Source organism: Psammomys obesus, unplaced genomic scaffold, assembly GCF_907164565.1.
Source record: "Psammomys obesus unplaced genomic scaffold, mPsaObe1.curated_primary_1811, whole genome shotgun sequence".
In the NCBI taxonomy this organism is placed as follows: Eukaryota; Metazoa; Chordata; class Mammalia; order Rodentia; family Muridae; genus Psammomys; species Psammomys obesus.
The window spans coordinates 12,090,603-12,114,567 of record NW_026596149.1 but is presented as its reverse complement, the minus strand read 5'-3'; the positions used below and the strand labels follow the sequence as shown (position 1 = coordinate 12,114,567).

At 39.3% G+C, this 23,965-nt stretch overlaps 1 protein-coding gene across 3 annotated transcripts in view; it reads right to left on the bottom strand.

Moving 5' to 3' along the window:
- Usp6nl (USP6 N-terminal like) overlaps window positions 1–23,965 on the bottom strand; it is a 129,727-nt gene that overhangs the window by 33,554 nt on the left and 72,208 nt on the right. For 2 of the 3 annotated variants that reach the window (XM_055593896.1, XM_055593897.1), the window contains exons 4-6: window positions 21,204–21,286; window positions 14,127–14,166; window positions 5,164–5,244 (exon numbers count right to left, since the gene is read on the bottom strand). In XM_055593896.1, coding sequence (XP_055449871.1) covers window positions 5,164–5,244; window positions 14,127–14,166; window positions 21,204–21,286 — 204 coding nt within the window. Of the gene's footprint in view, window positions 1–5,163; window positions 5,245–14,126; window positions 14,167–21,203; window positions 21,287–23,965 lie in introns of those variants that run through there. The other variant, XM_055593898.1, reaches the window with a different exon arrangement.

The window sequence follows — 23,965 nt, the reverse complement described above, 5'->3', positions numbered from 1 at the left end:
AGGAAGGAAGGAAGGAAGGAAGGAAGGAAGGAAGGAAGGAAGGAAGGTTGGTTGAACCCAATGGTCACTAGGCTCTCCCAGAGCTAAATGTTAAAATGACCGAGAAAAGAAAGGCTGACTTGTCAATATCCTCAGCCATTGTACCAACTAACCTTAGCTCTCACTAAGCATGTTCTATATACACAGGAAACCATTTGAAGCTAGGTGCTCTATATGCCATGTTGGCATATATACATGCCGACAATTCAACTATACATAGATGGAAAGCAAATCATGAAGATAAATAACTTGCCCAGTGATATGCCTAAAATGTTACCAACTATTTAAAAGTGGGGAGAGATCCAGTAAGTAACGTGCTTGCGGCATAAAATATGAGTTCAACATAAAATCTGACCCGAGTTCAGATTCTCAGGCTCTATGTAAAAGCCCAGCGCAGTACTATCTGCCTATGATCTCAGCACTGGGGAGCGAAGACAGGAGAATCCCTAGGGTTTGCTGGCTAACCACTAACTAAACTGATTAGCTCCAGGCCAGTGGTAGAGAGCCTGTAACAAAAATAAGGTGAGGGCTGGGGTTGTAGCTCAGTGATGAGTGCTTGTCTAGCATGCAGAAGGCCCTAGCTTAAATCCTAGTATCATAAAAAAAAAAAAAAAAAAAGACATAGGAAAAAAAAAAAAAGAAAGAAAGAAAACAAAACCCTTGATCTGAGGCTGCCTTGACAATGGAAGGTAGCTCTGTGAGTAAGAGCATTTGATGTGCAGACATGAGGACCAAAAGTTCAAATCTCTAGCACCTATGAGAAAAAAAGGCTGGGCATGGTTGTGCATACCTATAATCCCAGCAGGGGTATGGTAAGAGGCTGACTGTGGAAGCTCACTGTTCAGCCAGCCTCGCTGAAATGGCAAATTCCCGGTTCAGTGAGAGAGTGATAGAGCAAAACAGCAGAGTCCTAATCTCATCTCGCAGTATGTAAGTGGACACTCGCGCATGGAACACCCCATTACACACTGGCACTGAGGTAGAGAGGCTGAGGATGATACTTGCTGTCAACCGCTGCCCTCTCCTACAAGCAAACCCACAGACATGTGGACGAACACACAGAGTTTCTCTGTTTAGCCCTGGAACTCGCTCTGTAGAGCAGGCTGGCCCTGAACGCAGAGATCCACCTGCTTCTGCCTCCTGAGTGCTGGGATTAAAGGTGTGCACTGCCACCACCTCATTGATTTTACATTTCTGAAGAGCAAAGGTCATCCTTTCATGACCACAGCACACTGTTTTGTCAGATAGTTATTAAAACTATATGGAAAAGTGACAGAAAAATGTTTTTAAAATTCAAGAGTAGATAACATTAAAACAATGACAATATAACTGGACTTAAGAGGAATATAAAAGGGGTATCTCTGGCATCTAACCAAATACTAAACATATAACAGAAAAATAATGATGGTGTTCTAAACTAAGAATTTTAATTATGCTCATTAGTTTTCAAATATACTTGGCCATCCAGAGTCATGGTTCTGTATCTCTAGACTTAATCACTGGTCAAAATTATTCAGGAAAAAAAAAAACAAAACAAACAACTGTTTCACAAATGCCTCAACCTTCTTTCTTGTCACTGCTGTCTACACAACACTACATAGTAAATAGTCACACCATATAAACACTTAGCCTCGAGATGCTGGGCACTGGTTACTTACAAACACTGAGCATCTGATATGAAGGACCAGTGTATTCTGTGGACTGTGAAATCCACAAGGGCTCTGAAACTAGACCCCTCAGATGCTGAGGGGTGCCCATGCTTTGACCACTTACATAACTGACTTGCTATAGCTACACATTTTTCCTTTCACTTGTCAATTATTATATAAGTTTTAGAAATTTTGTAAAACATTAGGTGTTACATCAAAGTAGTTTATTGGCCAAAGAGTAGTACATTTTCCATCTGTTGACCTTTCAATTAACACAGCATTATTAGCTTTTTTGTATGACAACCCTGTGATGCCTGTGATGGAAGCATCTCACACCTACAAAAAAGCAAACACACAAAGCTCCTATCATTGGGGAGAAGCCGTCACTGTGAGAACACAGGCAACATGACCAACATGGAAGCTTTCATGAAAGGTTCAGCTCTCTAAAACTCCAAATATTCCCCACCAGAACCATGTTTGTATTAAGACATTTTTTTAATCTCTCTGCATTATTACTATGTAAGCAGGGACTCTGAATGAAGAGAAAACAGTCATCCCTCCCTTCCGAAGAAACAAAAATAAAATGTTACCTTTTCACACCAGTGCAATTTAAAACAATGTATGAATTGAAGATGGTAATTCTTTTAGAAGGTGCATTCTTTTTCACACCAAATTGGACCATATATATCATCAAACGATTCTACCACTATAGTTAGGGGAAGTGCTTTAAAATTATACATCAAAGAAATAGTTTTGCTAAAATACTTCTTAATGGGAACTGCATTAGCTAGATTTGCTGTCAGAGTAATAGCCTTACAGAAAAAAGTACTCATCTTTACAGAGATTGACTTACTTTAACAGATACATATGTACTGGAGAATAACATAAAGCTATATAATTCTACAGATACCTTATTAGGCTGAATGTGACACTAAAGTGTAGGTGCAATGCTCAGAAATTTATCCTGTCATCATTGCTTGAGCAACAGGAGAAGAAGCTGTCAGGTGTAAGCCAATGTGAGGGCGGTGTGCTACTAAACAAGAGCATAGAAGCCAAACCTAATTTCCCACTTTGAAGTGATTTCTTTTAAAAATATCTTGAGCTCTAAACCCAATGCTAAAACAAAGACTCAACAACACAAAATGAACTTACTTTGGTGTAAAATAAAATATAAGAGTGATTTTAAAATAAGGATATGTGGGATGCTCACAAAGAACAAAGCAATGACATTATCTGTATGAGACATCCCATAACCAAGAGATCTCCACAGTGACTATGCTTCCTCTGACGGCAGGACACAGTTCTCAATAAAGGCTAAAGAGTCCTATAATAAAGAACCTTACTTGACTTTGTTTAGCTCTGGTTTTCCCAATACATTTCCTGGGCAAATAAGCAGTACTTCCCGTGGTTTATTTACTGAGGGAGCTTATTAACCCTCACAACAACTCTAAAACATAGGCAGTACTGTTGTCCCATGTTACAGTCCTTAAGTGGCAGGCGAGAGTTTAAACCAGAATATTCTATGTAGCTTTACTTTACATTCTAGGCTGCTTCTATGTCAGACCTATTAAAACCTAAGGAACTGATGTTCTGCAGATTTCTTGTTATGTTGACATATAATTTATTTTCTTTTTGTTTTTTCAAGACAGGGTTTCTTTGTGTAGCTTTGGCTGTCCTGGACTTGCTTTGTAGACCAGGCTGGCCTCGAACTCACAAAGGTCCACCTGCCTCTGTCTCCCTGAGTGTTGGAATGACAGGTGTGTGCCACTGTACCAGGCTCGACATACAATAATTTGTATTTACACAAGTGTATATATGGAAGGGGTGATTTCGTGGGAAAAGGGTAAAGAAATACTGGTCAGTGAGATGGCTCATCAGGTAGAGGCGCTGTGGCCAAGCCTGACAACCTAAGTTCAAAACCCAGCACACTCATATGGTAGAAGAGAACTAACTCTTGAAAGTTGACTTCGAAATGCACATGCAACATACACGTGCCCATACATACACACACACTAAATAAATGTAATTTTTAAAATTTAAAAAAGAGTTAGGAAACAGAAACTAAAACTTTAAAGTTAGTTCAGCTATGTTTTGCTATAGGATTGTGTCTCCCTTTTAAAAACCTTGCATAGGCGGCTAGCACTGACTGGCATTGTCTATACCCTAGGGTAGTGCTAGTTCCCCTGTGTTAGCCCATCAGACCCCCAGGCCCCCATCCCTTAAAAATAAGCACCAAAACACTGACCACACATGGAGGAACTATGTGTAGAACTACCTGTGCTAAGTGTGTAATGTTTACTCACATGAATGTGAGATGTCAGGGGTCAGCTAGCATAATTCCAAACCCATTTTCAAAGCATGAACACAATGTCACTTTCCCTTTTCGCTATGACATGTGTGCTGATGAGAAAGAAGCTGCTACCACCGGCACAAACCACGGCAATAGCACTCTCTGGATGATAGTATCACTGTACATTTTACTCAGGTCAGTTTCATGGAGGAACGTTCCTGATAGCACAGAAAACACTAACTGAATTAACTCTAAGCTCTTAGGCACAGGTTGTAGTCATATGGTGACTGATGAAACCAGAAGCCCTCCTGGAGCTTATACCACTCAAATACAACGGTGACCTCAAAAAACGGTGACTTCTGTAGATGTCTGAATGACAAGTTGCATCAACTGCTTGATCTCAGAGAGAGCCATAAAACTTGAAAGAACAACTAACTCCCCACAGTTTTACGGCTGTTCAGATTTGGGGCCATAACTGGCAGGCATTTTCTCACAATAAATACACTGAGGCTCTGACTTGAAGGAAAATTGTTGGCACAGTGTTGGCCTTTCAAGCAAAAATTAAACTTGAAAAAGCATGCTATGGCATTAGTATGGCCATCTGAGGACAACTTTATTTATGTGGGTTTTGGGGATCCAACTCAGGTCACCAGGCTTGCACAAGCATCTTGCGCCACCTCAGCGGCCAAGGGCTGCGAGTGATCTTAAAAGACTTGAGTTTAATTTTTGTTTGGCTCCCCTCTTGCAACCCTCTACATGGTTTAAAACTTAGCGTGAACTCAGTGCACACCAGAATGAGGATTTCTGGAAGCTTTTGGAAAGAACACTGCTCCTGCTTTCAGGAAAGCCTTCAGAAGCCAATCCTTTCTCTTCCTGAGCAAAATGATTGTGGGTGTGAAGCCTGCGGCAGTGAGGCAGTGATTCTGATCCTAAAGGGAGGCCAGAGTGGATGCAGAGGACACAGGGACACAGAGGACCCCTCCCTGGACCACCCAGCACAGCTCTGACTGCGCAAACCACTCTCAACTGGGGATTCTATTATTTCCAACATGAAGATTTCTAAGATAAAACATTATGCCTCATTAAACTAAAATTTCAAAAAAATTGAATATAAACATTGGAATATTTGAAGAAAAATTCTTACAGTGAAAATACGCAGATGAAAATAACATTATTTTAAATTACCTTCTCAGTATTCTTGTATTTTTCCCATCCTTTCAGCATTTTCAGCCATTTGGGAGTTCTTTCAATTTCCAGTTGCTTTTGCTAAAATAAAATTCAAGTCTAATGTTACTTTTTGAAGCTTCTTTACTTATAAATCACAACCTAACAAAACCAAAGAAATTGTTTTTTGAAGTTACACTACAGCAAAGAGGAAATGCCCTGGCTAACTTGTTTCTAAGTTGGATAAGCTGAGACTAGCATCAACCGCAGTGGAAAGCTGACATTATGAATCATACATAACACTTCATGTGAGTAAGAAGACAGCGAGGAGGCTCATTTGTAGTTTCTAATACTTTAAAGACGATCACCGAAAATCCTATGTATAATAAAAAAAACGCTTTAAAAGAAAAATCTGAAGTATTTTGCAAAGCAACAAAAAACTACAACCTTCAATTCTCTTTTATCTAATTTTAGTAAATTCTAGCATATTACCGTTTTGAATGGCTAAGTTGGATTTTTTTTTAAAAGAGTTCCATTTAGTTTTTGAATTTAGTATGTGATTAATACATAACTAGCTTCATGGCAGAGAAACAATACACAAAAATAAGTCACAGTTGTCACCCTGAGGTTCCTCGTGTGCTGAAGTGGACAGACTCAATGAGGTGGCTGGGACTGACATGAGACAAGGCTAGTGGCAAGGTCCCATGAAAAAGCAGTCAAAGGCCTACTTAAGGAGCCTAAAGATTGTTATGGAATTTACCTGGTGCCAGATGAACACATGTGTTTCTCATGCCATTCAGCACTTTAGGGGGCTGACAGAAATTCCAAATAGTTTTAGGAAGGAAGAAACAAGGCTGCTGTGGTGAGTTAAGAGTGTTATATGTCTAGACTGAGATCCATGACAGAGCTAAGCACTGAGGCAAGTTACCCACAGAAAATGCTTTGTTCCTCTCTTTTTGTGTTTCCAGGGGGAGAAATACTTTTTCCCTGAGTATTTGGGCCTAGGAATGTAAGAAATATGTGATAAAACACAATGAAAAGAGAAAACTACCCAGGAAAGACAACAGCTCTGCAAGCTTATCTTACACTCTAGGATGTACGCTCCCTGAGCCTCTGAGGCAGGTCTGCAGTGAGGAGGCAAAGAGCTTAGGGGACAAGTCTAGGAAGAGCACAGGCATTCAGAGCAGGCAGGTGCGCTCTCCCTGTGCTCTGCACTCGCCCCTCTTGTCTCCAGCTGCCAGCCTGTATTCTTTCTAACACAGGCAATCATATTTCCTGGATGAAAAACATGGCTCTTTACTGACTGGCCTCAATCCAGCCTCAAACAAGCAGGCAGTAGTTGGCAGATGGCACACACCCACCACCAATAATTTTAGACCTGAAAGCATAAATCCCCAAGGAAAATCCTGAATTTAGGAAAAATATCCTTACCAATGAGAATGTTTTTATAGAATTTACCTTTAGGTATGTTCATAAAATTCTGTAATTACTTTCTAACTCTTTAATGTTTTTTATGAGTTTTTATAATAAAAGCTGATCACTTGTGAGGAAAAAAAAACGTTAGTTCCCAGTTTTTCAAAAGGCTTAAACATAGTCTTTATTATATTATTAGTGATAAAATAATACACATGGTTCTAGAAATACATTTAATTTTAAAACTCAGTGGGGCAATGAAATCTAATTAATGTTTTGCTAAATGTGACTTTAGAGAAGGCCAAACTGTGAAAAACTAGAGACTGCTCTAAGTTGCCATTTGCTGTGTTTTTCTTACTCTACATCCCTCCTTTGACTGCTTGAAGCACAATCCCCTTCTCTACCAATAGGAAAATACCCAAGTGATCAAAGCCAGGGCAAGAGCTTCACACACTTAGACAGAGCAGCCCTGTGGGACCCAGAGGCTCTTGCTAACTTTCACTCTCACTACTATGAATTACCAATATACCACTTTAGGAAGTAGTTATCCTTTTCTTAAGATACATTTCGTATATTAATGTTTGTCATAGATTAGATTAATTTAAATGGTATGCATCCTAAAAGAATTAGACATATACATGCTATTTTAAGAACCACTAAGCATAATTTCTTTCTTCTACACATATAAGAAATTATATGTATATCTTTTATACATATATTTTTATCTCCTAGTGTGGGACTTTAAACTTATATATTACTTGAGCTTACGTTCTGACTCTGCAATACTATCATTTCAACTATACCAGACTTGAATGCACATCAAAGTAACCCTCTCTATACTAGTCAGTAATTCATAGCTTAAAGCTATTTTCTTACCAAATATACTAAAGCTGACTGTTCTACAAAGTATTTTAAATAAATAACTGAAACCATGTATGACAACTGTAAACTTAAGTACCCTAGAAAAACAGGCTACAGATCATCAGTCAGTCATAGATTCATTTACACCAAAATAAAAGTAGAATACAACAGTGTAACAGGATTTCTACCTGAGATTTTGACAGTTTCAAGTCAAATCTCCTGTCCTGAATTGCTGGCTATTCCCAACACATAATCTATTTCCATGACTCTGACCAAGGGCTGCCATTTGTCTGCTTGTGGTGCTCTTCCCTGTCATCTGTGATGGCTGATACTTACAGTCAGCTTGACAGGATGTACAATCACATAGAGAGCATAACTCGGAGGGAGTTTCCAGAATGGGTTAACTGAGGTTGGCTAGGGTCTAAATCTCAACATAAAAGTGACCTGAGGCCCAGGATTCACCTCTGCTTCCTGTGGATGCCACAGGACCTGATGTTTCACACCCCTGCCACCATGACTTCCCTGCCTTGATGGACTATACCCTTTCTTTGAGTTGCTTTTGTGAAAGCAATGAGAAAAGCAACTAATACATTCACCTGGCAATAATTTATGTTTAAATGTCCAGTGTCTGCAGCCTCTCTCAGATGCCTCCATGTTCAAGCTAATTCAACTATTCCCTCAGTATTCAATGGCACTGGCTTAGTCAGAGTTGCTTCTTCCTACCAGTTTTCCTTGGGGCAAATCACTTGATTCTTCTTTACCTCAGTTCTCCATCCTAGAGAATGAGAACTACTACAATTATTGTGCACTCAACACATGTACTCTAGCTGCCTAGGTGCTCAAATCACATGAGGAAAGTATTAACTCCTTGGCCACAGGGACCGTAGCATATCATCACCTTTTAATTTCATTACCTAAAACAGTTGTATAAGAGACAGTTTACATCAATACATTAACAGTTTTCTATAAGGAAGACAGGCAGGCAGCAATGTGAAACAATTAATAGCATCCTGTAGCTCCCAAGTAGAGAGGCAGAGAGGATGAATATGAATTGTTGCTTTAGGTAGGAGCTTCAAAATGTAATAGAGAAACAGCCAGAAGAAATTACAGCAATCCCCATACATAGCACACTGAAGAAAAGAGTGTCATTCCATCATGTTGGCTGACAGTTTCCAAAGTGTGACAGAAAGCAGAACTGCTGATATGAGGAGCCTATACAACATGGATTCTGTTGGCTTACTTTTTACTTTAAATATCTTACTTTTCTTAATTTTCATTTAAAAATATTTCAAACTTACATGAAAACTAAAACAAAGCTATATCATATGTTTCTACGTGTGTCATGAAAATCTAACAAGTATTAATCTTTTGCCAGATTTTATTTATTTCCTTTGGGGGGTTTTCTGGCTAACCCATTAGAAAAATCACAGATTTAAACACATCATTTCTAAGTATTTCCAAGGATGTAGCCCTTCAAGAACAAAAACAAACAAACAAAAAACAACAACAAAAAAAAAAACACCTTAATCATTAAACCATTCTTATATCCAATAAATTTCAAATTCAATCATTATCATTTCATAGTCTATACACTAACTTTTCTATGTGTCTCCCAAATGGTACTTTGGAATGTGTATGTGTGTCAGGTGCACACACACACATGCGCATACACAAGAGGAGAGAGAGAAAGAGCAAGCAAGAGAAAGAGAGAGCAGAGCGCATGTGTGGTGATGCTGAAGATTGAATTCAGGCTTACACAACGACCACAAAGGAGGCGGTCGCACTCGAGGAGAGCATGGAGGCCCTGTGCCTCCCCTCCTCCCTCCATGCATACACACTCCATTTGGTGCTCCTGGGTAGGGCTGTTTCTAGCAAATGGGTGTAGTAAGCCCAGCATCTGAGTTCTGTGAGCTGCTCTAGCAAGCCCAAGCACATCATGTGACCCTGTGATTCGTACATCACAGGTTAAAATCATCTGGGCTCTCAATCTGCATTAGCAAGGGAGGAGTCTGGTGAGAACGGAGCTGTAACGCCTGTCCACTGGAGGAACTGCTTGCTTATGGGGAGGAACTCAAACATCTGAGGTGCTCCATACTATGTTAACGATGAGAGGAGTAGAAAGTTTGCTCCCCGCCACCCCATGTCATCCAGTAAGGGCAAGTACGTAAAGTCACTAGGAGTCGCCCATGCCTAGATCTCACCAGCAGAGGTCAGGAGAGGATAAGAAGTAGAGGAAACCTTTGGAATGTATGGTCACTTATTAAGACTCGAGGCTTGTAAAAGGAAGGTGTACTTTTCAGAAGAAATAAAAGAGACTGATAAAGCTCAAGGGTAAACCATGAAGCCTGACAACTGGAGCTTGATCGTCAGTACTCACACGGTGGAAGCAGAGTACCAACTGCTGTAAGTTGTCCTCTGACCTAAATGTGGCATATGTGTATACATGAACGTGTGTACACACACAAATAAATATAATAAAATAAAAACAAAAGGTTCTCATAATTTATATATTACGCAAAATAGTGCACTGCATTACATAGCTTTATCTATGAAAATTCATAGTTTTATGTAACCTTTCCTCCTTATTAAAAACATCAATAAGCTTAAGGAAATAACATAATCCATTATTAATATTGTTCTCTACAGGATAAATATAATGAGTGTGTTTGTTTATTGGTTTAAGTGCCTATTTGGGGGAACCCAAATCATTTTTCAAACACCACATTAATCCTTTTATGAGGGAGGATTACTGTCCCTATTTTAAATGGAGATGGCCTCCTAAATAACTCAGGGGCAGAGCCAGAACTGAAGGCATGATTACTTGACAAGACAGACATCAGGACACTATATTCCTAAGCACCAAGAAGCACAGCTGAGGCTGTGCTTTGAGAGAGTAAACTTCAGCAAGGCAATCATTTCTCTTGATCTAACTCAGTGAAAAAACTACAGAAAAACTTTTATTACCTGTCTAGAAATGATAGAGCTTGGCCACTATGTATAGGAAGATACTATAGAATGCTAGTTTCTACTTAGACTACTTTGCACGAGTCTAAGTGCATGTATGTACATGTGATATATATCGGACCATGGACCTGGTGAAATAACTTAACAGGTAGAGTTTGAGCCAACTGTTGCCAAACCCAACTTCAATCCCCAGTATCTATCTGTTGCAAGGAGAGAACCAACTTCCACATGTGTGCTGTGAATACACATGCCATACACACATACATATGCAAGTGTGTGCTGTGAATACACATACCATACACACACACACACACACATACACACACACACACACACACACATACAAGCATGCACACATACAAAGGTATATTCACAACAAATAAATGCAGAAAAAATATTAAAGAAGGCCATAAACAAGTGAAATGTGTGAAAAAGCTCTGAGGAAGAAACTACCTCAGAACCATCTCTTATCCCAGTAATGGGTTAACAAGTAAATAGACAAATAGGTTCTCATTTTAATAGTTGTTTTTTGATGGTTTTTTTTTTTTTTTTTTTTTTTTTTAAGATTGAGAGGATTTCACAGTGTAGCCCTGATAGCCTGAAGCTCTATCTATAAAGATTAGGCTGGTCTCAAACTATAAAGTTCTATCTGCCTTTGCCTCTCAAGTGCTGAGATTAAAGGTGTGAATCACCACACTCAGCATTTTAAATAAATCATTAAGGCATACACAGATTAATTTTAATGATTCCCTAGTATATTAAGACTTTAAACAGGAAATTAATTAATTAATTAATTAATTAATTAATTAATTATATGCATGCTTGCACTGGGTAAGAATCTTATGATACAGCTCAATCTTATAAAAAATTAGCAAACTTAATTTTCAAGCATGTACCTTCTGATAATCTGCCTTACATTTCTTCTTTACTGGCACACTTCATGACTTTTCTAATTACTGGCTTGAAGAGTCTGAGGGAGGCTTTCTCAACCAAAAAATTACAAATAGTGAAGGAGGAGTTGGAGAGAGAAGTCAATACTAAATTAATACATTTTTATTTTGCCAAATCAGCCTAGCCTTTGTTTTAAAAAAAAAAAAAAATCTGATTCTTTCATCCCTAATCTTTCAAATTTGGGACACTCCAGCAGCTTATTCAATAGATCTGATGCTAGAAAGAAGGTGGAGTGTGGCTCATACAGACAACAACCTAGTGGGAGAAAGACAAAATAAAAAAATCTTCAAAATAGCTAACATACAATGGTGTCGTGTACAATACAGAAATAAGAAGATAATTAACACCAGAGCGGAGAAGTTCCCAATTTTAGGTTAGAAGCCAGTAGGAAAGCCCTGACGAGGGACTCTGGCCCACCCTCACACTAATAGCTGAATGAAAGGAGGTAGCACAAGGGCAGAGGGAGACTGCACAATGCTTTGAGGACTATTCTCAGCAAGCGTGTTTACAGCGATGGGACAGGGAAGATGCAGTGAGGCTCTGATCAGAAAGTGACATGCTCTTAACTTATTTTAACAAGATCATTCTAACTGTTTGTTGGACAGGTAAGACTGAGAGACAAGGACAAGGACTTCCAGGAAAGAGGTAAGAAGAGAGTACAGGGGAACAGAAGTAGAGATGACAGCCAACAAGTCCGAGTACCCCTGAAGGCAGAGCTCCCAGCATTGGCTGGGATGAGATGAGGGTCTGAAAGGAGTCAGAGACAACCCAGAAAACATGGACTGAAGTCCAAAAGAAGGAGCTCCTGCTCACTGTGATGGGGTCATTTGTCTACAGGCTGATCTGAGGACCAGTATTTCTAGGCCAAGGAAAAGATCAAAATTCAAAATCTGGAGTATGGCCCTAAGGAGAGAAGAGAAGAGGATGAGGCAGGAAAGCGGGGAGGGACAAGTGAAACTACTATGAAGTAGAGATCTGTAATGGCTATAATAACATTTGAGCTGAAGGGGAAGATGGGGAGAGGATAGGAAGTCCTGTGGTGATATCAGAGGGTCAGATGATTGGTAAAGTCAGAGCACTGCACAAGAAGTGACTGTCATAGGCAGGTACAAATCCACTTAAAACAGCCTGATACAGTTCGCCTAGGCCAACCATCTCCCAGCTCTGGTCTCAAGTGACTTTCCTCTAGTCACAGACAGAAAAGATGTTCTCCTCAGTCCTGGAATTCTAAGCAGTAGCTACTCCAGGGCAGGACGCCCTTTTGTTAGACATAGCTGTCAAAAGTCCTCTGTCAAAGCTCCTAGGCTATGATGTTGCCAGAGAACCCAGGGGCCTTTCACTGACAGGAGGTGTTCTTCATATATGCAAAAGAACAATTCTCTTTACCTCCTAAAGTTTTGCTATAGTTTTGATTTCCTGAAAAATTTGCTCTAAGAAATTTTCCTAGAATTTTTTTTTAATTATAATTGCAATTTCACCTGCATTGTCTGAAGCTCAGACCCCTTCCCCAGTAGAATACACACAAACAAAATACCTTCATTTCCATTCTGTAATTCATTTTGGAAAACAAAATGGAAGGAGTAAGGAGATTCTGAGAAATTGAAACTTTCAATCCCTACCTCTCATGTACACCCGGACATAGAAGCAGCTCCTTTCCAAGAGGAGTGAAGAAATGTTTGAGAAAAGCTGACTTCTATGTCACTTAAGTCCTTAAATGCTAAAGCAGGTACCTGAACTGCTTCAGTCATTATTTGTGAGGAATTGGATAAACTCTCATGGATAGTTACTTTCTCAGAGCTACTGTCTAAAGTGGTACTTTACTGTCCAGAGGAACATGAGGATCACTTAGGATGCTTTACTCCTAAATGCTCTTCCCTTACATTAGTGTAGCTGTCCAGCCTCATCAGAGGTTTCTTTATACAGCGGAAGGTAAATACCACAGAGAGTCACAACTGTTCAAGGTGTAGAGAACAGGAGATGGTTCCCTAAATGGAATATCAATACCACCATCCTCTCCACCAAGGATCACAAAGAAACTGTGTGCTAACACAGCAGGGCAGTTGTACACGTGCGCTCACAGCAGTTGTGACAGCATGCATAAGATCTTTATAGGTCAAGCAGACAAAGTCCCAGCATGGAAAAAGAGGTGGCAAGAAGCCACACCCAGCTGCTGGCTAAGAAGCTACTGGTAGCTGAGAGCTGCTGGAAGAGGGAGACAGTTTTCTTTAAGGGCTGACCACCTTCCAGTAAAGGCCACACATCCAAGAGTATCCAAGGGCAGCAAAAACGGTACTTGATGGGTTTAAAAACAAAAAGGACACAAAGCTGAGTGGGTAGGGAAGAAGGATGGGAGGAAGAAATGATCAAAACGCAGTGTGGACTTTTCAAAGAACTAACAAAAGATGAGAGAGAAAAAGATAAACCAAACAAAAAACATTTATGACACACAAACATCCACGATATGGATGGATGGATGGATGATAGGTAGATGGATAAATGGAAAAGAAAAAATTCCTTCCACAGACAGGTTGTTTTGTCTGTAAAGCCTGAAGTGGGGGCTGAGCATTTTAGAGTGCTGACCTTTTCCTTTCTTTTCAAGAAAGATGGAAATCTCATAAACCCTCCTAAACTCATTGCACACTTATTGTAATTACTTCTTAAGAGTGATACAATTATGATCATATGCTAACAATGCCAGCAGCATATAATACAGCACTCAAAAATCACAGAAGCAGATTCTATTCCTCTCAAGACAACTCATCGGTAACCACGGATAAACAAAGAACCTCACTTACCCGGTCCGCAGCTGCATTATGACATGGGAGCTCCTCCTCACTGCAGAGAATAACAACATATACACATGAAATGGTTGAGTCAGGGCAGACTTTTACCAACTGTATCCTACAGGCATGTTTCATATGAAATATCTGTCACTACAAGAGATGCATGTTTCATGCTTCCATTTCACCTAACTGAACAGAAAATATCTTGTCTATGAACACAACATCCCTCAACTTCAAACATTGTAGTCATTCTCCTAGTGAGCACTTTAAAGTCCGTCTCATTAGCGACAGTCTGACTACACAGTCATGTAGCCAGAGGCTGCCATATTGAACATTTCTAGCATGGCAGAAAGTTCTGTTGGAGAACACACCAAGGTTAAGCAGCTCCCGCCACAATAAACAGTAAATGTTTTAGGGTTTATGAATCACATACTCTTTCTCACAACTACTTGTGAGACTTGGACTCTGTGTGATATTGTGATAATGCTCACAAATGACAGATACACTAAGATCCATAGAACTTGTACAAACCCAAGCTAGATTTGGCCTTGGCACTTACGTCATTCTGACACCATGTGCCCTAGACCATCACTTTCACTCTTGGATACAACTATTGCCTAAAATAAAATTACTGTATAAAATTATCATAAATTAAAAAAAACTGGAGCCAAACCTGGTGGAAGAGGACTGAAATCCCAACTAATTAAGAGACTAAATAGAAGAAAAGTATCAAACTCAACAACTGCCTGGGTATCGGTGAGTTCAAAGCCTGCCTGGACAACTTAGACCCTGTCTTGAAATAAAAAGGTAAAATGAGAGTTGGGAGACCAGGAGAGCTGATTCAGTTGAGTTCCTGAGTTCAATGCTTAGCAACTGCACACACACAGAAAGGCACGGTGGCACTCACTGGGAAGGCAGAGACAGATTCTGGGGCTCACTGGCCAGTCAGCCTCATCTAACTGCAAGTCCCAAGATCCAACGAGAAACCTATAGCAATAGGAAAAAATCAGGCTTGGTGGCTTGAGAAACATCTAGGGTTGACCTTTGGCCAGACCTTGGAGTAGATCAGTATTCTGTGAGGACTGAAACAGCTGTCAGCTTCCAAGGCCAGCCTGGTTGTCTAAGAAAGGGTAAAGTGCTTTTAAGGCTGGTGCTCTTTTCTGTACTTATTACACTCCTAAGTATTCACAAGGAAAAGGCAGTCTGCTGTCAGTGTTTTATGGGATTGAATTGGAAATTTAGTAATGTTGTAATGTGTATTTTTAATGCCCAGTTTTAAAATGCTCCTTGGGGCTGGACAGATGGCTCAGTGGTTAAGAGCACTGGTAGTTCTTCAAAAGGTACTGAGTTCAATTCCCAGCAGCCACATGGTGGCTCACAACCATCTATAATGAGATCTGGTGCCCCTTCTGGCATGCAGGCAGAAATACTGTATAAATGATAAATAAATAAACCTTAAAAAAAGAAAAACCAACCAAACAAAAATAAAATAAACTGCTTCTGAAAATATTAGCTTTCAATGGACTTGTGAATTAAAAGGAAAATACGATTTTTAATCTGTAAAATAAAGAAAACTTTGCTGTTAAAACTTTAATAGTATTTTTTTTTTTTAATTAAAAAAGAACAAAGCCATTTCTGTGGTTCATGTATGCTATTACTTCGAATGTTAAAATATCCTGGGACTCTTCTATTAACTGTCAGTAATAAAGTATTGCATATAAACAAAACTGATTTCGGCAGCTTTCTCAATAGTATGAATGTTTTGGCAACAATACGTGTATATTCTTGCTTCTGTTTACTCTTGAGATCAAGTGTCAGCACTTTTAAGAACATGACATGTTATTATTCAAGAGCCTAGCATTTTCTTTGTCATTCTTTGCTTCTCTAAAGAGTCCTTATATGAACCATTTAGCCATAGCAATGGAACTGACAAAAGTGGACCCAAAAGAGAATTGAGAGAAACCCCAAATCCCTCTTTTCATAGATATGAAAATAAACATTTTTATTTAGTCACTTAGCCTAACACAAAAATGCCCACTACAACATAACCCAGCATATTTAAATGACAGCTATTGCTGGAGTGTACACAGAAAAAAGATAGAGGCCAAGAATGCAGTTCTCAGAAACACAGAAATTCTAAGGCCTGAATAGTCTTCAGACCTCACAGATGGATGACAGAGCAAGACTGGGTGCTCTTCTATCTTACACCTAAAACTTCCCCAAAGAACCTGCTGTGTGCACACTCATCTCCACAGGCCTTGCCCTCCTCAAGTCTCTGTGCTGCCATATGCTAAGGCTCACAGCTATCTGAGAACAGAGAATGCCACCTCACTAGGATCTCCATGTGCAATGGTCAAGAGTCAAGGTTTTCAGTGAGTGCGGCCAAACAGATGTGGACTAGAAGGCAGGTCAGCATATGCTAATAACCTGTATCTTTTTCTTTTCTTTCTTTCTTTACCCCCCAACCCCACCAAGAAAAAAATTTATCTGTCTTGGAATTCACTCTGTAGACCAGAGAGCTGCCTGACTCTGCCTCCCAAATGTTGGGATGAAGACCACACTGGCTCCAATAATCTGTATCTAACTAACTAAATCTCCTTCAAGCACAAGAGGGGGGAAAAAACACAGTCTGGAATACACAGATGAGTAGTCCTTCAGGTCAGCAAACCATGGCCCATGGGTCAAATCCTGTTTGGTGTCTATTTTAGTAAATAAAGTTTTAATTGAACACTGCTGTTCTTACTCACTTAGATATCATCTGGGTTCCCCCCCCCCCCCAATACCAGTAGAGCTGAGTCACTGTGACAAAGATACATGGTCCACAAATGCAAAAACACTATCTGGCTCTTAGTAAGAAATGACTCCTAACTCTCCTTCCCTTTAGAACCTAATTGGATTTGCAGGCCCATGCTCTTCAGAGACAACACTCAGCTGACAAGCAGTCCCTCCATTTTAGCAGTAAGTAAGAACAGCTGGGATAAGACGAAAGACAAAGACTTCAGCTGACATGTTTTCATCTGGATCAGGCTGTAAATGCACTGCTAAGTATGTGTTTGTGAATTGTTGGGAAACAACAATTCAGAGTATTTCTTTAAATGTCAAACATTCACTTGGAAACCTACTTGTTAAAATGTTAAAATCAGTTAAGTTTAGAATACTGATTATGGTTCATTTTTGTTTTTGAAGAAAATTTTATCCAAGTTTAGATTCAAACTAGTTAAAATTTGCATATAAAACTGGTAAAAAGTTCTCAAATCTTTTAATCACAATAAATAATCTAGAAAACAGGAGCACCTTTACTTACTCTGCATCTTACAGATCTATACAGATCTATAAAGGCATGGGAAGCCACAGACTGACTCCACTACATTTTATAAATATACAAACGTGCGTAAGTACTTGAATATCTGATGCATAGTGTTAATTTGATTGCCTCTATTTTTGGCACAGTTTCCTTTTAATTCTCCTATTAGAAACTTGTGACCCATAAGTTTTATTTACCATTATCCAAATACCAGGCATTATTTTGTCCAAAAGAGCTGTGGTGGCTAGTTTTGATTAAAACATTTAAAGTTCTCCAACCACTTAAGCAAGCCCAACTTTTCCAGCAGCTGTAACTCCATCACAGGCTAGTTTGGCAACAGCTTTTATACTTATCGTAAACTCTGTTAGCAAACCAAGTTAATTCTATACCATGTTAATTATTGCCATTTCTTTATACATTTCAACAAAGAACTTAAGTTTTTAATGCTGTATCTAGAGAAGAACTTAGCAATATCCAAAAGGCTAAAAGGTTGTTCTTTTTATTGTATTGTATGTATTGACAATGAATTTAAAATCTAATTACAATTGCAGCAGCTATCAAAATTTACACATAGCAAAGATAAGAGAGGTGCTCTTTTGATCAAGGTGGGACAAAAAGTAATATCTAGATGCTTACACCAAAAACTTTATCCAATAGTATGATAAGTCCCATCTACTTTGGCAAGCAATAAAAGCAACCAGCAACAAACTGAGGAAAGAGTAGACATTTTTAACAAAAATCAGTTAATAAAGCCTAGCATGACACTGGAATCCACTTCTCTGTTGCATTATTTTCTTTCTTTTTGTTTGTTTCTAAAATTCTTTTTTAATTTTAATTTATTTTATTTAATTAATTTTATTTTTTTCCTTCATAATTTATTCATTTTATATCCTGATTAAAGCCCCCCCTCCAATCCCCTTCCTCTAGTCTGCTAAAAGGGGGATTCTCCATTATTTCCATCTGCCCATAGCTTGTTAAGTCTCATCAGGACTGCCTGGATCCTCTTCTTCTGTGGCCCAGCAAGGCTGTATCACCAGGAGCGAGTGATCAAAGAGCAGTCAACTGAATTCATGACAGAGGCATCCCCTGCTCCCCTTACTCAGAGGTCCACATGGAGACTGAGCTGCCAATTGGCCACATCTGAGCAGGGGTCTAGGTCCTCTCCATGCATGGTCCTTGGTTGGTGCAGCAGTCTCTGCAGGACCACCTGGGTTCAGATCTTTTAGCTTTGTTGGTCTCCTGTCCCCCCTCCATGTCCCTCTATCTCCACCTCTCTCTTCTTCCATAAGACTCCCTGCACTCTGCCCAAAGTTTGGCCATGAGTCTCAGCATCTGCTTCAATTCCCGGTTGGGTGGAGTCTTTCAGAGGAATGAAAACAAGAGCTAGTTCTTTGAGAAAAATCAACAAGATAGAAAAACCCTTAGACAAATGGATTAAAAGGCAGAGATGCCATCCAAATTAAAAAAAAAAAAATCAGAAATGAAAAGGGAGACATAAAAACAGACATTGAGGAAATACAAACAATCATTAGGTCTTACTTCAAAAGCCTATATGCCACAAAATTTGAAAATGTAAATGAAATGGACAATTTTCTTGATCAATTCCACTTACCAAAGTAAGACCAGGTAAATAAATCAAATAGTCCTATATCCCCTAAGGAAATAGAAGCAGTCATCAAATGTCTTCCATCCAAAAAAAGCCCAGGGCCAGATGGTTTCAGCACAGAATTCTACCAGACCTTCAAAGAAGAGCTAACTCTAATATTCTTCAAACTATTCCAAAAAATGGAAACAGAAGGCACATTACCAAACTCATTCTATGAAGCCACATTATTTTCATTTGTGCTTCTGTTTTGAGACTCCAACAAAAGCAGATTTTAAGAAGTGACTATGACTTCATGAGAACTGGTACCTATCAGTTTCATTTTCAAAGAAATGGTCATCTTTGCTATCTTAGCATGTATGTTGATAGAAACAGCCATTCCAATCTCCTCTGTAGGCATTTCAAATATCCTATATTTCTCTCATTAAAACAAAAGAAGGCAGTAACAGCAATTCAGAACATGACTCTGAAGTGAGACCTATCCTAGACCCCATCCTAGGAGCTGACACTGTCAGTAAACTTATGGCAACTTACCTGAGCTTTTTGCATTACAGGTTCACCACGTAAAAACCAGAGAAAGTGCACCTACCTACACATAGCCAAGATAGGAGAGGTGTTCTTTTGATCAAGGTGGGACAAAAAGTAATATCTTTTGAAGGATTAAATGCTTAACACTGCCTGCATATAGGAAGTACTCAATGATTATTAACTATGATTATTAATACTATCAAGGTAAGTTATTAACTGACTTTTCCCCTACTACAGTCAACTGGACCACAGCTCAAACTTTAAAAACAAAACAACAACAACAAACAACAGCTTTTTAACTGACAAATACAAGTTAGGATCTTGGACAATAACTTTTTTGTAAGACTTAAAATTTGTTTCAACTGACAAGAAAAAAATAGGTAATACACACCTCTGGAAAGTATGCACTATAATTCTTAAAAACACATTATTATACAGATGGGATGGTCAAAATGAATTGAGCTGCATGCCATCTTCTGAATCAAAATCTAGTACAGAATCCAGAAAATCTTTTTTTTTTTCAGTTGATTCTATTGTGTAGACAAATCTGTGACCTACTGAGCTTAAAAAGTCTTTATACTCAAACTGTCCTTCAAAATTCAATTCACATGCAAGATCTGTACCTGACTAACACAAATGTACAATGGCGTCCCATCACAATTGTGGCTATGTCTGATGATGATGAAGAGGGGGGAAGATGAAGAGGAGGGATGAGACAAGAGGAGGATGATGAAGAGGAGGAGGAAAGGAGGAAGAAATAAAAAATAGCAAAGGCAGGGAGTTGAGAAAGTGGTTTAATCCATAAGCTCTGCTCTGTCCTCTAACGAAGTTCAAAGTCTTCAGACTGTAACCATCCAGGAGAAAGTTTCAGATCTCTAAGCATAAGAAGAGCTTCATGGAATTAAATAGTCCCACATTCGCTTTCTTCAAAGCCTCAACACACTTACAATCTATAAGGTAATTTTATTCTTTTCTCTAGATGAAGTATGAAAGCATTCATTGACCAGAAGCTAGGAAAACACAACACACAGACAATTTAGATGACACTAGGACCTAAACAAAAGACTGATACCAGTTTGTTGGATACTTTTTAGTAGGCTAGCCCTCTCTCAAGTCTTAACACGGGATAAATAGAGTTAATTTCAAGAAGCAACAGCATGATTACATTTATAACTATAAGGAAGATCCATTTGGCCTTTTTTTTCATTGCTCATTTTTAGATTGTGTAACACCCATTTTCTAATTGCTAGTTATTTTAAAAAGTCATCCATATAAAACTCGATGTTTTATAATTATTTTTAAAATATAACCTGTTATGCATGTGCATTTAACTCTTAAATTATTAATACAACTCATTTATGCACTTGCCTTGTTCTCTATAAAACACAAAAGGTAATAAAGGTTGTATTCTTTTTTTTTCTTTTCTTTTTTTTAAATTAAGGTTGTTGTATTCTTAACTATATATAACTCAATTTTAACCACAGTATTTAAATATTTTTTTTCTATTTATTCTATTATTACAGACAAATCTGTGACCTACTAGGAACCAAAAAGTATATTAGAGCAGTCCTGGAATCTTAGAAGAAAATCTACTAAAGTTAATAACGGATGGCCATAGTAAGATTATAACTGAAAAATGACAGCTTTGACTTACTGTAAAAAGCCGAATCTATCAGTGACTTTGTAAACAAGATAATCAGCATCTTCCCAAGGCTCAATCTCTGCACCTTCTCGTCCCTAAAAGAAAGACAAGAGGGCTCTTACTGGGAATTTACATACCGAGTAACGTTCTGTTAGTGAGACATATCAAACAGTTTTTTGTTTGTTTGTTTGCTTGCTTGTTTGTTTTACCTCAACTGCTTTGGCAATGTAATCACTGCTCCTCAGTATCAGCTATGGAAGGTACTGCATCTGCAAGAGCTCACATAGCTTGTCTCCATCAAAAGATGTCCTAAGGGAAGTCAATGAGGACAAGAGAGCTAACTCGGGAGAAACTACCAAACCTTAAGTTTTAAAGTGATCTAGAGCAAACTTCTTTCATGCAAACTTCTCAGAGAAGACAAAGCGCATTTTGTCTCTCCATTGCTCTGTTTCCCAACTACACCTGCCCTAAACTTAATCTTGTTGCTAAAGCAAAGAAATAAAAATGACTCCCAACTGGGCATAGTGGCACATGCATTTAATCCACACTTGAGAGACACAGGCAAGCAGATCTCAATGAGTTCAAGGCCAGTCTGGTCTACATAGTGAGTTCTAGGCTGGTGGAGACTCATATTCTCTCTCTCTCTCTCTCTCTCTCTCCCCTCAACTTGTCAGACCTGAGAACACCCTTCAGTCTGTAGTACTCAACATGTGAGGACTACTTGGCAATGGCTCTCATACTCTCAGTCTTCCTCACTGGCGCAGCATTGTCCCCTGCTGATCCCCTGCAGTTCTCTTCAAGCCCTCAAACTCTCTTTAGGATGGCTGTTTCATAGGTAACCCTTAACTGCTGGTGTGCCTGAAATTCTTTCCTCAGCCCACCACTGAAAGCACTCTAGTTACCACTCACTCATAGGCTAACACTGATGAGATCAGGACACCTAAATGCAATGTATCAGCACTTCAAATTTTAGATTTGTGGATACCTCCACCTGAGCGTATAGTGTCTGCTCCTATATTTTCCTTCAAGTAGACTATGAACATCTCTGGGCAAGGACTGTCAGAAGGCATTTCTGTCTTCCTTTTTAAAAAGGTCTCCCAGGTCCTAACTTGGGCTACATCTGGGTGAGTGGCTGGGTGGGACAGAGGCGACTGCAGGTGTGCATCAACAGTGCTGCTTGATCATTGTATATTAGCTATGCAGCTAAGTAAGTTATCTAGGTTTTTTACGGATGGTACTACCAACTAACCACAGCACAGGGAACTCTGGACACATGACTGTTTGAACACTGCCTTTGTGCTTCCCTGGTGAAATGGCACAGGTCAAATGCCTGTTTATAATTTCATGTTCCTATTAGGCTCACAAAATATATTTTTAAAAGTGCATAATTATGTTCAAGTGATGTGGCTGTAGAACATGGCACCTGTAAATAAATGTTATATCCATTAAAGAAGAAATAAATAAGGAGACAAATTGTTGATAACAAAGTATTAATAATCTTTCACATCAAAACCAAGAAAGATTCCATGCTAAGGTAATACAAAGAGAGAAAGGGGAAAATGGGGAGGGAGGTTTAGATGGGGAAGGGGATAGCAGGTAAAACATAGAGGAGGAGACAGCCAACTCTCAGGATGCTTGTAAAGGCCATGAAGAAATCTGCTGTTTCATAAACAACCCCCTGCTAGCTAGCTTTCTTTGACTCAGGAGGTGCCATGTAGGCTGCTGTTGGGGGAGAAGAGTCATCAGCAGTCTGACCCTGCTGTGAACCCTGTAAGTTACAATAATGAGCAGCCTGCCAAGATATACCCATGAGTGCAACAGTGACGTGAGTGTTACGGGGAAGTTTAGGACACAATTCATCACTGAGCTTAAGAGAAGACAGGAGCTCAAGGTGGGAATCTAGAGGGAGTAGTCATGAAAGAAAGCTGCTGACTGACTGCTTTCTGGCTTATCTATTCTCATATAACCTAGGACTACCACCTGAGGAATGGCACCACCCAAAGCGGGTTTGATTACTTTACTAAATGCACAGAGTATTAAACTGTCTTCTACATGTGCATCTCTATAACCACAGATGAGTGCAGCTTTCAGTTCTCTTCAAAGAGACTTCTTTGTGTAGCAGACAGATATTAATGCAGAAACTCACTATTGGTCAAATGCAGGGGAAAAGTGTTTGAGGAGTGCTCCACCATGAATGGGCTATCTATATTAAACCTCTTCTCTTCCAAGGCTCATGAACATTGTGGAAGAAAGGGCCAAAGGGTTGTTAGAGCCAGAGGTCAAGAAGGGACAGGATGTCTTCTGGGTATAACACAAACCAGTGTACTCAGGAGCTTTCTAGCAGGTGTTACTGCCTGCATAATGTCCAGCCTGTCAACTTTCCAGCATGGAGGAGGGAGTAGACCATAAGCCCCCACCCTGAGCTAAGGAGCTAGGGAGCTACTGACAGGTAATGGATGCTAGAAGAGGAAGTCAATTTCCTTTAGGGGTGTAATTGAACACAGTCCACTATGGCTGCATATCCATGTGCATATAAGCAGCACAAATTGGATGTAGAAAGGGAAAGAAAGAGAAAGCAACAGAGAAAGAAAGAGAGAGAGAAGGGAAGGGAAAGGAAGGAAGAAAGAAAGAGAGAGAAAGAAAGAAAGAAAGAGAGAGAGAGGGAGAGAGGAAGGGAAGGAGAGAGGGAGAAGGGAGGGAAAGAAAGAGAAAGAAAGAAAGAAAGAAAGAAAGAAAGAAAGAAAGAAAGAAAGAAAGAAAGAAAGAAAGAAAGA